The sequence below is a fragment of the Pogona vitticeps genome, chromosome 2 (genome assembly GCF_051106095.1).
Source record: "Pogona vitticeps strain Pit_001003342236 chromosome 2, PviZW2.1, whole genome shotgun sequence".
Lineage (NCBI taxonomy): Eukaryota > Metazoa > Chordata > Lepidosauria > Squamata > Agamidae > Pogona > Pogona vitticeps.
In genome coordinates, this window is record NC_135784.1 from 202,657,535 (window position 1) to 202,670,771 (window position 13,237).

Here is a 13,237-nt window from a genome sequence, read left to right on the forward strand (position 1 = left end):
TGCAACTTACTTTAGCATAGTAGCTTACAGTTGTAATTGATTAGGGCCATTTGAATCAATGGAACATAAGGGGGGAGATGACTCACCAAATCTCTTTTGATTCCACTCCTCTACTCTAGTGCAGTTTGCTAGATAACAAGGTTTGGGCCAATAAAGGATCTTGGTTTGCCATCACATGCAGTCTCTATACAAGTTAGAATCTTTCTAGAGGAATAGGATGAAAATATTGGCCACACTGCATGCCTCTATATTGTTGAATTAGAAATTGGAATGCTTATGCAAGTCACAAGGTGAGACACTGAATCAACAACTTTTTCAAACCTATTGGATTTCATAATATTTAGTATTATAGAAGGATAGAAAGTATAGCACATAACATTTAAAGTTTTTCATTATGTTTCAAATAATGTCCTCATTTTTATTTCTCCTTTGTATGTATATGCATATGTATGCATATGTACATTTTTGTTGTCCAACTTTATTATTTGTTCTTTCTTTTGCACAGGACTTTTGGAGACCTTTCAGAATAACAATGCTCTTCTAGATCAGATTCAGAAATGCCTTGAGGCGTACTTGGAATCAAAGAGAGTAATCTTCCCAAGGTTTGTTAAAATTTTACAAGATACTTAAACCATTTGCTCTATGGATTTATTCCAGAGCTTTGGGGGCGGGGATCCTTTTCTGATAGCCAAGCTGACTGATGTATTCTGCAAGTTTAATCTAAAGAATTAATTTTTCTAAGCTCTGATTTATTCAGTATCATTAAGAGGTAGAAATTATCTTAAAGTTAGCTCTCACATTCAATATGAAATATACCTTGGAACTAAGCATACAATGAGCCTTTTTTTCATGTATTCATTTTTAACATTTTCAATATTATTTATGTACAGATTTTACTTTTTATCAAATGACGAGCTTTTGGAGATTTTGGCTCAGACTCGTAATCCTCAAGCTGTTCAACCTCATTTAAGGAAGTGCTTTGATTCAATCTCCAAATTAGAATTTGCTTATATGGCTCCAGCTGAGGGAGAAGAAAAGGTTCTTACGAATGATATATTAGCAATGTTGTCACCTGAAGGTGAGAGGGTAAGAAATTATTCAATTCTAGTAAAATGCCTATTATAGTAGATAACATGTTTGTATTTCCATGTGAGAATAGACTCATTCCACACTCCTGTAGAGTCTGCATCAGTAGAATCCTGACTATCCCATATGAGGAGCTGAAGTTGGGTTTTCCAGTCAGTAGAGAGTTATATTTGTGTCATACATTTTAGGGTTTATTTTGGGAGAGAATGACAATCCTTCAGTTCCAAGGGGGAAAGTATGTAAATCTATGGACACCTCCTGATTGGAGCAAAGGGCATCTGAAATTTTGGATTGATGCCTCTCGCCTTCTCTGTCTATAAGTCACCCATGAGTAAATCTTCCCTACACTTGATGTAATAGTTCTTGAAATTCAAATCTGCTCATCTTTTCACATTTCCACCTTTAAATACAGTAGTCCCATTTTAGAAAGCTTTTAAAATTTTTATATGGCTTCAGCTAAGCACCAGAATATTACAGATGATGGGATCATTGATAGAATGATGGGAACTGATTGCTAAATAATTTATGATTTGATTGAGAGTAATCTTGATTCTAAATGTTGAGCATTTCAGAGGGAACAAACATATGTGTACCTGTGCAACATTTAGAAATTACTCTGCAATAATATTGTTCATGCCACAGTGACGCCTGTGCAATAGCTTGTGTGATGTCATCAATATTTTGAATAAGAATATGCTTCCAAGTTATAAATATTAAAATGTTTGCTTTACACTAAGTGTAAGACTTCCCTTTTTAGGTTGGCTTAGGAAAGGGACTTAAAGCCAGAGGAAATGTCGAAGACTGGCTGGGTAAAGTTGAAGAAGCAATGTTTAATTCCCTCAGACGTCTCAGCAAAGCTGCCATTGCTGATTATCAGATAAAAGAAAGAGTAGAGTGGGTTGTTGCTGGACATCCCTCTCAGGTAACAAAATAAATTTGGTGCTTTATCCTAGAGATGCTTTGTTGCTTGCTATAATACCCCCACTAAAATTGAATGCACCTACATTTCCAGAAGTGGAAATTTTGAAATAAGCACTCTGTAGCTTGTCTGGCTGCCTCACTTAACGATGCTAATTCGTTCCAGCGAAATCGCTGTAGAGCGAAAACGTCGTAAAGTGAAATAAAAAAGCCCATTGAAATGCATTGAAAACCGTTCAATGTGTTCCAATGGGCTGAAAATCTCACCGTCCAGCGAAGATCCTCCATATAAAGGTAAAGGTTCCCCTTGACAATTTTTTGTCCAGTCGTGTCCGACTTTAGGGGGCGGCGCTCATCCCGCTCTTCAAGCCATAGAGCCAGCGTTTTGTCCGAAGACAATCTTTCCGTGGTCACATGGCCAGTGTGATTTAGACACGGAACACTGTTTACCTTCCCACCGAGGTGGTCCCTATTTATATACTCGCATTTGCATGCTTTCGAACCGCTAGGTTGGCGGGAGCTGGGACAAGCGACGGGTGCTCATTCCGTTGCGTGGATTCGATCTTACGACTGCCGGATCTTCTGACCCTGCAGCACAGGCTTCTGCGGTTTAGCCCACAGCGCCACCACGTCCTCCATAGGGGCAGCCATTTTCGGTGCCTGTAGAGTGAGGAATCCATCCAAAAACACAATGGGGAGCCATTTTGAGCACCCGGTGGCCATTTTGAAAATGCGACGATCAGCTGTTTTGATTGTTGTAATACGAAGAATCGGTTCCCGAAGCAGGGAACTGAACTTCGCAAAGCGAAAAAATCCCATTTAAAACATTGTTTTGTGATCGCAATTGCAATCGCAAAAACATCGTCGTGAAGTGGAATCATCGTTATACGGGGTAATCGTTAAGCGGGGCACGACTGTATTTGCAACTGCTTATACCAAGTGAAAATTAGGAACTGTTCACACAGGTGGTAGAGATTAACAAAATGACACTCTTGCACAAAACCCATTGAAGTGATTGAGGACAAGATAGTTGTTACACAAAAGCTCTGTACAGGAAAGGGTTTGGGCAACAAAGAAATCACAGTAGATTAATACAGAAAAAGCAATGTGTTGTTAATGAAAGTTGATATCAATTCTAGACACAAGAAGCATTTGCTTTTTTACCTACCTGTTTGTCTGTCTGTCTATCCACAGGTTGTGCTGACCATTTCTCAGCTGATGTGGTGCCGTGATTTGACTCAGTGTTTAGAAGGCGATGATCATGATCATTTAGAGGCTTTAGAAGAATTTGAAAATGAGAACTTTGAGGTCCATACTCATTCCTTTTAAGGGATTCAGTGGGAGGGAACTGAAACGGATTATGCTGATTTTTATGCTAAAGTAGGTATACAAAAGGACTCTGGCATCTGCAAGGGATTGATTCCAATCCCTCCTATGGATGCTGAAAACCATGGATATGCAAACCTTATATATAGCATAGTCTCTGGTTCCCTATAGTGCCCAGTTCTGGTAATTGGAAATGAATATTTCTGGAGTATTTTATTTAATATTTTCATGTGGTGGATAACTGAAACTGCAGATACTGATCCTGTGGATACAGTAATTCTACTGTAGCTTTTTAAAAATATATTCTCCTAGGTAAATATATGATGCATTTTCTATCTACATGACATTCAGGTTTGATGTCTATAATGCAGAAATATTTAAGGGTTTGGGTGAAGAGTTCTTTATCCAAATAACATTCCAAGACAAATTCCTATTGCTATGTTACATACTTAAGAAGAGGCATATCTTGAATAATACAGTTATATTAACATACTTGTTTTCTCCCAGTATTATGACAGTATTACAATCAAATATGATCACCCTAATGTTTAATATCACAAAGTGATTACAAGTTGTAAGGTGCTGTTGTAAGGTAGCCCATATTGCAGATGTATTTTGGAGCTAATAGTTCTAAATGTCTCATATAAATAGGGAATATAGTTAGGCATCCTTCAGTCTCGAAAGACTATGGTAGCGTGCTCTGTATGGAGGGCTTGGAACAGCGCCTAGGAGATCATCACCACTGAACTGTATGAAGTCTTTTGTCTCTGCTGGAGGGAAGGTGGAGTCCCACAGGACATGAAGGACGCAAACATCGTCACATTGTACAAGAACAAAGGCGACAGGGATGACTGCAATAACTACCGTGGCATCTCTCTTCTTAGCGTTGTAGGGAAGCTGCTTGCCCGTGTTGTGCTGAAGAGGCTCCAGGTTCTTGCAGACAGAGTCTATCCAGAATCACAGTGTGGATTCCGAGCTAATAGATCCACCACTGACATGGCATTCTCCCTCCGACAGCTGCAGGAGAAATGCAGGGAACAACAACAGCCACTCTTAGTGGCCTTCATAGACCTTGCAAAAGCATTTGATCTGGTTAGCAGGGATGGCCTTTTTAAAATACTTCCCAAGATTGGATGTCCACCCCGTCTCCTTAACATCATCAGATCCTTCCATGAGGGAATGAAAGGCACTGTAGTTTTTGATGGCTCAACATCAGACCCCTTTGACATCCAAAGCGGAGTGAAACAGGGCTGTGTCCTCGCACCAACACTTTTTGGGATCTTCTTTGCTGTCATGCTGAACCATGCCTTTGGAACTGCAACCAAGGGTGTCTATCTCCGGACTAGATCAGACGGAAAGCTCTTTAATCTCTCTAGATTGAGAGCGAAGACCAAAGTCCAACTGAAATGCATGCGGGACTTCCTCTTCGCAGATGATGCAGCCATTGTTGCCCACTCTGCTGAAGACCTCCAACAACTCATAAATCGATTCAGCAAGGCCTGCCAAGACTTTGGACTAACAATCAGCCTGAAGAAAACACAAGTCATGGGCCAGGGTGTGGACTCACCTCCTTCTATTACCATCTCCACACAAGAATTGGAGGTTGTTCATGACTTTGTGTACCTGGGCTCAACCATTTCTGACACCCTGTCTCTGGATGTCGAGCTGGATAAACGCATTGGCAAAGCAGCTACCATGTTCTCTAGACTCACAAAGAGAGTATGGCTCAATAAGAAGCTGACGACACATACGAAGATCGAGGTCTATAGAGCCTGTGTCCTAAGCACACTCCTGTACTGCAGTGAGTCCTGGACCATTTGTGCACGGCAGGAGAGGAAGCTGAACACCTTCCATATGTGTTGCCTCCGACGGATTTTTGGTATCACCTGGCAGTACAGGAGTGTGCTTAGAACACAGGCTCTATAAACCTGGATCTTCATATGTGTCGTCAGCTTCTTATTGAGCCATACTCTCTTTGGCCCATGTGATAAGGGAGAAAACAAGCAACTCCCCCCCCCACAGAACAAAGGCTTCAGCAAAACACCCATAGAAAAACGTACCTGGGCTTCATCCACAGGGATTATAATTATTGTAATAAATACAATAATTTTACTGTTGTATGTGCAAAAAATATAATGACAGCACAAATGGAGCATATGTACTCTTTTGATGGTATTTAGAGATAGGCATCACTGAATCAGTGGTTTCTGCCGGTTCTTTTTTTATGGCCCACCTCCTCCAGGTACTGTCTCTGAGTGAGTACCCACCAGAAGAAGGGAGCTGGGAAGTGCCAAACACTTGTTAGGCTGAAAACCAAACTGGCACAAACCACCAGTTTGGTCATTTCTGCCCATCCCTAATGGTATTCAAATATTAAACCATAATTCTGGATAGCTGCAAAAGTAATTCATTTTTGTTGCATTTTCTTGACTCACAGGTCCATTTATGTCAGAACTGAATACATACTGACTAGAGATGGGCACGAATCCAGATCATCAGATCATGCTGGATCGTTATATTGGCATCACAGGTGCTGCACAGTCCTGTTCCAAACCCCTCTGGCTGGATTTTCCCACTCATCAGCCAGTACACGCTCTGCTCCTGCTCCTCTTTGATCATTTCCACTTCTTGCAGCAGCTGCCCACTCAAAGGCAGTGCTGCAGCAATCCCTGTCCCACTTCATCATCTTAGTGGGCAGCTGCTGGAGGAGGCAAAGAAGGGAAGTCTGTGCTCCTGCCACAACTGGTTAAATGATGAAAGAGGAGAAGGAACAGAGCACATTTCAATTCCAATTCCAAATCTGGCCAGGGGGTGGGTTCTTGTGGCACTGGTACGCCAATCCAGCACAATCTGACAATCTGGATTCATGCCAATTTCTTATATTGTCATAGTGGAAAGTGCAAGAAACACCATTTCCTAAATAGTTAACCACTTTTATCCTGTTCCATAGTGATCTCAGAAAAAAATGGGTAAACAAGCATGCAGCTTTCAGTGCTGATGAAAATCACTCCCTACCCACTCCCTTTTCTTTGGCTCATTTTTGTTCAGGTCAGCTGAATGTGTGGACCTTTACATTTTTAAATGTTACTATATTGAATCAAGTAGAAAAATAATTGTAACATTTTCCTTATTCTGATTTTATAGAGATTAAATGCACTGGCTTCACTCGTTCGTGGCAACCTTCCCAAACTCCACAGAAATATCATAACAGCGCTCATAACAATCGATGTACATGCAAGGGACATTGTTACTGAACTTGTAGCACAAAGGGTACAGTAGCATTGTTTAAATCGTATTTCTAGATTTCCACATTTAAAATAAGGATCTAATAAACATTTTATGTTGTGTTTTGTAAAGGTGGATTCTGTTGATAATTTTGACTGGCAAAGACAACTGCGCTACTATTGGGACCTTGATCTGGATAACTGTGTGGCTAGAATGGCCTTATCCCAATATACATATGCTTATGAATATCTGGGCGCATGCCCAAGATTAGTAATAACTCCGCTCACGGTAAGACCTTCATCTAATCTTCATACATGCCCCGTCAAATACAAGAGCTCTTGAGCCTTTTTGTGAGATTTTCTTATAAGCAACCTCCCCAAAGTTCTTATTGCTGATATGAAAAGAGAGTTTTTACACCCACGTGGCTCTTAAAAAATCCACACACACACGTGCACACACACAAAAAAAGACATGGAAAGGAGTGCACTAGGCTAATAATGTGTAATTTCAATTCAGTGCTGTATCACTTGTCAAACGTGAAAAAAAGAGAAACAGATGGCAGTAACGGAGAATGGGTAGGATGGTGAAGGCACAGAAGAGAGTAGTATTAATATAGCAGGAGGCTTTGCTTCAAAGGGTAATTAAAATAGATTAAGAAGAATTAAATATTCTCATCTGTTTCTCCATTGCTGGGATTTTGATGGGGAGGCTGAGTTGTGGGGAGAGGAGGTAGAAGAGTCAGAGTTTAAAGAAGTATCATAGAAAAGGAGAAGGTTGCAAGGTTCTGGCTGTGACCAGAAGAAAATAGATGGCAACACAAGGTTGGCTGTGCAGCCCCGATGCAGTGCTGCTATGGTTCATAAGATAGTAAAGCATATGACTATGCCATCTCATTCATCTTGATACCTAACCAGAACATGCATTTCAGCACCACCTTCAGTAGGGTGCTGACTCTCCATTGTTCCATTGGATTAATGGGTAGGTTGGCTTGGGAAAGTGGTCAACAGAGGAGCAACTGTTGATTGATAAACTCCACTGCATGAACTGCAGATAGAATGAGGGTATTCCACTAATTTCACCTCCTTGTTGTTACCTATGCAGTTCCCTGAAGATAGACAATTGGGTTCTTATAATTCTGTCATATTTCATTCTAGTATTAAATGCCCAAGCACTGACAGTTTTTACATGTTTAATTAGGATCGATGTTACCTCTGCCTTATGGGAGCATTGCAGCTTGATCTAGGGGGAGCCCCAGCTGGGCCTGCTGGTACTGGAAAAACAGAGACTACTAAAGATCTTGCAAAAGCACTCGCCATCCAATGTGTTGTGTTTAACTGTTCAGATGGCTTGGATTACAAGGTATGAAGTCCAGATATGTTAACAAAAATGTGAGCATGTGAATTAGCATTCTCGAGTATTTTCTTGTTATAGAGACTTTCAGTGCATAATTTTTTATAAACAGAAAAATATACATCAATTTTCTTTGCGCACAGAAATAGTTATATATTAGATGCAATAGAGAGTACAGGCTAGGCGACAATGAAACTTTAAATCAGTAATAGATAAATTTATGGAGATTTAAGGGAATTATTTTTCATGATGCCCTATCTCTTTGATTGCAAGCAGAAGAACATGTTTGTTAACAATTTGGACCCTTCGTGTATTAGAAACTGGCTGGCTGGCTATAGAAACAATGTTAGATGGAAATGATGGGCTAGAAGTATTTGGGAAAGATTTTTAGGTCACACTGTTATTCAAGTTGATTCTTAGCTGTACCTTGCTAAGAGTGGTGTGTTTCTGTCTCTCATTTGATGGGGTCAAAACATCAGTAGTACCCTCTCTTGCAACACTGCTGAATTGGTGGGTGGATGGGAACAAGTGATGCAAAAAGGAGCCTTCTCCTACGCAGAATTAAGTTGGAGGGAAAGATCTGTGAAGGCACCACAAGCGCCTCTTAGCCATGTGAGTGGTTTCATTTTTGTTCATGTCCAGGTGAGCAGCATGGACAACAGTGATGCAAAAAACTAGCATCAAATTGTATAGTGTTAAAATACGATTACAAGTGAAGAATCACAAGAGAACGTGAAACAGTAATTTACAGTCTTAGTTTATTGCCCCGTTGCAAAAACAGCAACACCTGTGAACGGTGAATTTGTTAAGGCTGAGATGTACAGACAAATATAATTTTTTTTGTCATCCATTACATTTTTTATCTTTAACAAAGTATACATTTCAAAATGTAAGTACAATAAATACAGTGGTGCCTCGCTTAACGATGTTAATTCGTTCCAGCATAATCTCTGTAGAGCGAAAATGTCGTAAAGTGAAATAAAAAAGCCCTTTGAAATGCATTGAAAACCCCTCAATCGTTCCAATGGGCTGAAAACTCACAGTCCAGTGAAGATCCTCCATGGGGCGGCCATTTTCACTGCCTGTAAAGCGAGGAATCCATCCAAAAACACAGAGGGGAGACATTTTAAGCAGCCGGTAGCCATTTTGAAACCCGACGATCAGCTGTTTTTGATCGTCGTAAAGCGAAAATCAGTCCCCGAAGCAGGGAAGCGATCATCGTTAAACAAAAAAAGCATTTAAAACAAAAGCGATTGTAAAAACCTAAGCGTACAGCAATTTCATTGTAGAGCGGGGCAATCGTTAAGTGAGGCACCACTGTAATATGTTAGCATAGAAGTTTTTTTGCCATCCATTAAATTTTTTATCTTTAACAAAGTATACATTTCAAATGTAAGTACAATAAATAATATGTTAGCATAGAAGTTTAGAACAGTGCGTTTTAAGTATTCATCCCCATAGACCTGAGGACATGTAATGTAGTCTTCATGTTAGCTGAAAAATATCTTTTTTCGTTCTACATGCTACAAGAAATTTATTTTGCTTGAAACTTGTGTGATTAGAGGCACATGACTGAGTCCTGCTAAGTAGAATATTAATTTTTTCTTTCAGATGATGGGGCGTTTCTTTAGTGGCTTAGCACAATCTGGAGCATGGTGCTGCTTTGATGAATTTAACCGAATTGATATTGAAGTTCTGTCTGTTATTGCACAACAGTTGATTACTATTAGGAATGCTAAAGCTGCAAAGGTAATTTCCATTTCCGGGCATAATTCAAAGTGCTGTTTTTAACCTATAAAGCCCTAAACAGCTTGGATCCGAGCTATCTCAAGGACTGTGTCTCTCTTTATGAGCCTGCTCAGCTATTAAGATTACCAGGAGAGGCCTTTTTCTCAGTGCCACCACCCTCACAGGTGCATTTGACAGGGACATAGGAGAGAGTCTCCTCTGTTGCTGCTCCCAAACTCAGGAACTCCTTCCCACAGGAGGCCAGGCTGACCCCATCTTTGCTGTCCTGCAAGAAGGAAAATAACTTGGTCTTCAGGCAGGTTTTCCCTTAGTGACTGGCTTCCTTAGTAGAGTTCTTACAGTAAATGGATTGTTGTGCCTTCCTGCTTTGAATCAATTTTTGGTGTTGCTTTTGTTTACAGTCTTTTAGTGGTGGCATCTGTTTGTTCTTCATAATATTTGTGTACTTACTGTTTTTAGCTTTTAATATTGTCTTTTAATGATATGAACCACTTTGGGTCCTTTTTGAGAAAAAAAGGAAGGGTAAAAATATTTTAAACAAACAAATATCCATGCTTTTGGGACAGTGGATGCTTTGTTGCATGTTTTTAATTATTGTTTAAATGTAATTTTTTTCCTTATTTCTTTCAAAACAGCTGTCACGATTTATGTTTGAGGGGCGTGAAATAAAATTGATAATGACTTGTGCAGCCTTCATTACAATGAATCCTGGCTATGCTGGACGAACGGAGTTGCCTGACAATCTAAAAGCACTCTTTAGACCATTTGCAATGATGGTTCCCAATTATGCTTTGATCGCTGAGGTATCTTTCAAATTAATATAATAAGCAGCTGCCAAAGATGTTTTGAGAACAGTGTTATGGTAGGAGAATAATTCAAAGTGTATCAGTTCCTGTATTGAGAGCTGTTAACCTGCTTTATTTGTAACAAAACTAGATTAAAACCACTGTTTCACTGTGTACTTCAGAATCTCATCTTGGAAATGAGCGCTCATAATTTGGTCTGTTGACTGCATAGATCAGAGAACTGTAGACCCAATTAACCCTTTGTTCTTTGTCTTTTAACAATGAATGAATATATTTTTCATTCGTTCCCAACTATTTGACCTTTCAATTACCCTAAGAATGGGACTTGTGTAATTTCCATCCCAGAGAACCTTGAGCAGATTAGATAGTGTGATGCCTTTGCCCCAGGAGTTTAAAGTCACTTCTGCTTCTTCCTATAGACCCTTGCTAAAGGCCTTGTCCTGCCTTGCCTGTTCAGCATATGTAGGGTTTGCAATTCTTATGGAGAAAGAGGGGAAGGACATAGTTATTTTCCTTGTTTATTTTAGTGTGTGTCACTAAACCTCAGATAGAAAGCACTGCCTAGTTTCTGAAGTTTTTGGAAACCAAACAATTTGTTACAGATGATCTATTGTTAGAACTAAAATAACGTTAGTGTTTCAGAGACTTGCAAGTCTAGGAAATCAAACTTGCAGACAAAGCTGACAATGAGCTCCAAAAAGACCAGTCACAAAATAAACCACACTAATTTGCATGTATTAGATAATAATCAAACATCTTTGGCAGCTAAGAAATTACCTCTTCTAATAGTAGGTTATCTGTAAGGTATGATCAGATTCTAGTTTCCCCACCTTGTTCCTTCCTAGCTTTCATGGTAACTCCTCGTTATTTTATCACTGAGCAGACCATTTTTAGGTAATGAAAATGCTTGTGAAAATTTACTTTTATATAGATTCTAGATCACAATAATTTGTCTCTGATTAATTAAGTCAAAACATGTCTCATAGCAAGAGCTGTGGGCTTCAGAGCAAGTAATAAATATAAACTATATTGTCTCCGTTTAGTACTACCATGCGTCATAACCTGTGCCAAAGCAAACAGAACACTTGGAATCAGATTTTATGCTTGCTTGATGCTCTGGTTATGCATAAACTTTATTTTTATATTTATATTATTTGTTTTTGTTAAGAAGAGCCAGCATCTCTCTCTTTCTCTCTTTTTTTTGTGCTACAGGTTATTTTATATTCAGAAGGCTTTGAATCAAGTAAAACACTTGCAAGAAAGATGACTCAAATGTACAAACTCTGTAGTGAACAGCTTTCTCAACAGGACCATTATGATTTTGGAATGAGAGCTGTCAAATCTGTCTTAGTAATGGCTGGGTAAGAAACCATATGCTGTATGAGACACTTTATACATATCTATAATTTTATTGGATTCAAAATTTGAGACTTTTAATTTACCTCAAAAGCACAAGACCAACATTTTGATTACACCTGTTGCATATGATTATTATGTGTTCACAGATATGGGCTGCAAAAAAATGAAAGTTCTGCAGGGCTCTGACACATACACTGAGCTCATGTTGTGCAGTTTTTTTTAAATATATCTTGCCTTGATTATTGGGGGAAAGGCCAGTGAACTGCACCGGTGGAAGATACTACAGTACAGGAAATGAGACTGCCCTGACCATATGGGTTTAGTGTAGATCTACACCTACTTATATTTTCAAGTTGTAGTGATCTATAGTAGACATATACAGCAAGCAGAACGCAGCCCATGGTCCTGAGGCTGTTTTCTGTTAAAAAATAAGGTTTTATAGATCTAATAAGCTGTGTTTGCCTTGGTGAGTATGAGTGTGTGGTATGAGTATGTCTGTGTTCAAGATCCTTCACAGTTGTAGAGATTTGCAAAAGAAGGTTCCAGACAGGAAGTAAGGGACTGCTGTATTATAAAAGCTGTTTTACTGATCTTGTACAGTGTTATAACTGTATGATGATACAGTATGATGATAATGGATAACATGGTAATAGTAATGATTAATTTTTTCCTATAATTTTAGGTCATTAAAGAGAGAGAATCCAGATTTAAATGAGGATGTTGTATTAATAAGAGCACTACGAGATTCCAACCTCCCAAAATTTCTTACAGATGATGCCATTTTATTCAGGTACTTTATTATTTATCACAAGATGTTTATTTTTTCATATATGAATTTGACTCTTCCGTTAGTTTTGGAAGTACTAATTTAAAAACCAGTCAGGGTTAGGGAACTTCAGCCAAAATGTAATGCTGGAGTAACATACATTGTTTTTTATAAATGGGAATAAACTGATTTTTGTATTTATTGGTTTTGTTATATTTATGTGTAGAGTATTTTTATCTTGACTCTGCAAGGCATTGTTTTAATTGTACATAAGTCTATACGTCCAAAACAATTTTTATAATCCGTAACAATCTTTTCTTGTCTACTTAGAAGTAAGTCCCATTAACTTCACTAGAGCTTACTCACATCTAATTTGATATAAAATTGTAGCCTAATCCAGGCATTCTTTATTTGTTTAACAAATTACTATGATACCTTTCCCCTGGAAAAGGGACCTTAGGTGTCTCAGAAATGGATCTAAAACACATGCAAATAAAAATGTAGTGAAATACTAATGTTAACCATGTTATAATAATAATTTTCTTTCCGCAACATAAAATATTTAGCATGTTTATCCTGTTCAGTCATTTTACAGCTGCCTGAGTGTAAGCTAAATAAAAGAGAAATTCTTTAGACAAATGAGCAAATGTTT

At 38.8% G+C, this 13,237-nt stretch overlaps 1 protein-coding gene across 1 annotated transcript in view; it reads left to right on the forward strand.

The window, feature by feature from the left end:
- DNAH6 (dynein axonemal heavy chain 6) overlaps nt 1-13,237 on the forward strand; it is a 218,245-nt gene that overhangs the window by 46,683 nt on the left and 158,325 nt on the right. Inside the window, exons 23-33 of the mRNA XM_072991952.2 lie at nt 506-602; nt 891-1,086; nt 1,844-2,008; nt 3,199-3,312; nt 6,475-6,600; nt 6,688-6,843; nt 7,753-7,914; nt 9,517-9,654; nt 10,290-10,457; nt 11,673-11,821; nt 12,502-12,609. Of these exons, the coding sequence (XP_072848053.2) occupies nt 506-602; nt 891-1,086; nt 1,844-2,008; nt 3,199-3,312; nt 6,475-6,600; nt 6,688-6,843; nt 7,753-7,914; nt 9,517-9,654; nt 10,290-10,457; nt 11,673-11,821; nt 12,502-12,609 (1,579 nt within the window). The remainder of the gene's footprint in view (nt 1-505; nt 603-890; nt 1,087-1,843; nt 2,009-3,198; nt 3,313-6,474; nt 6,601-6,687; nt 6,844-7,752; nt 7,915-9,516; nt 9,655-10,289; nt 10,458-11,672; nt 11,822-12,501; nt 12,610-13,237) is intronic.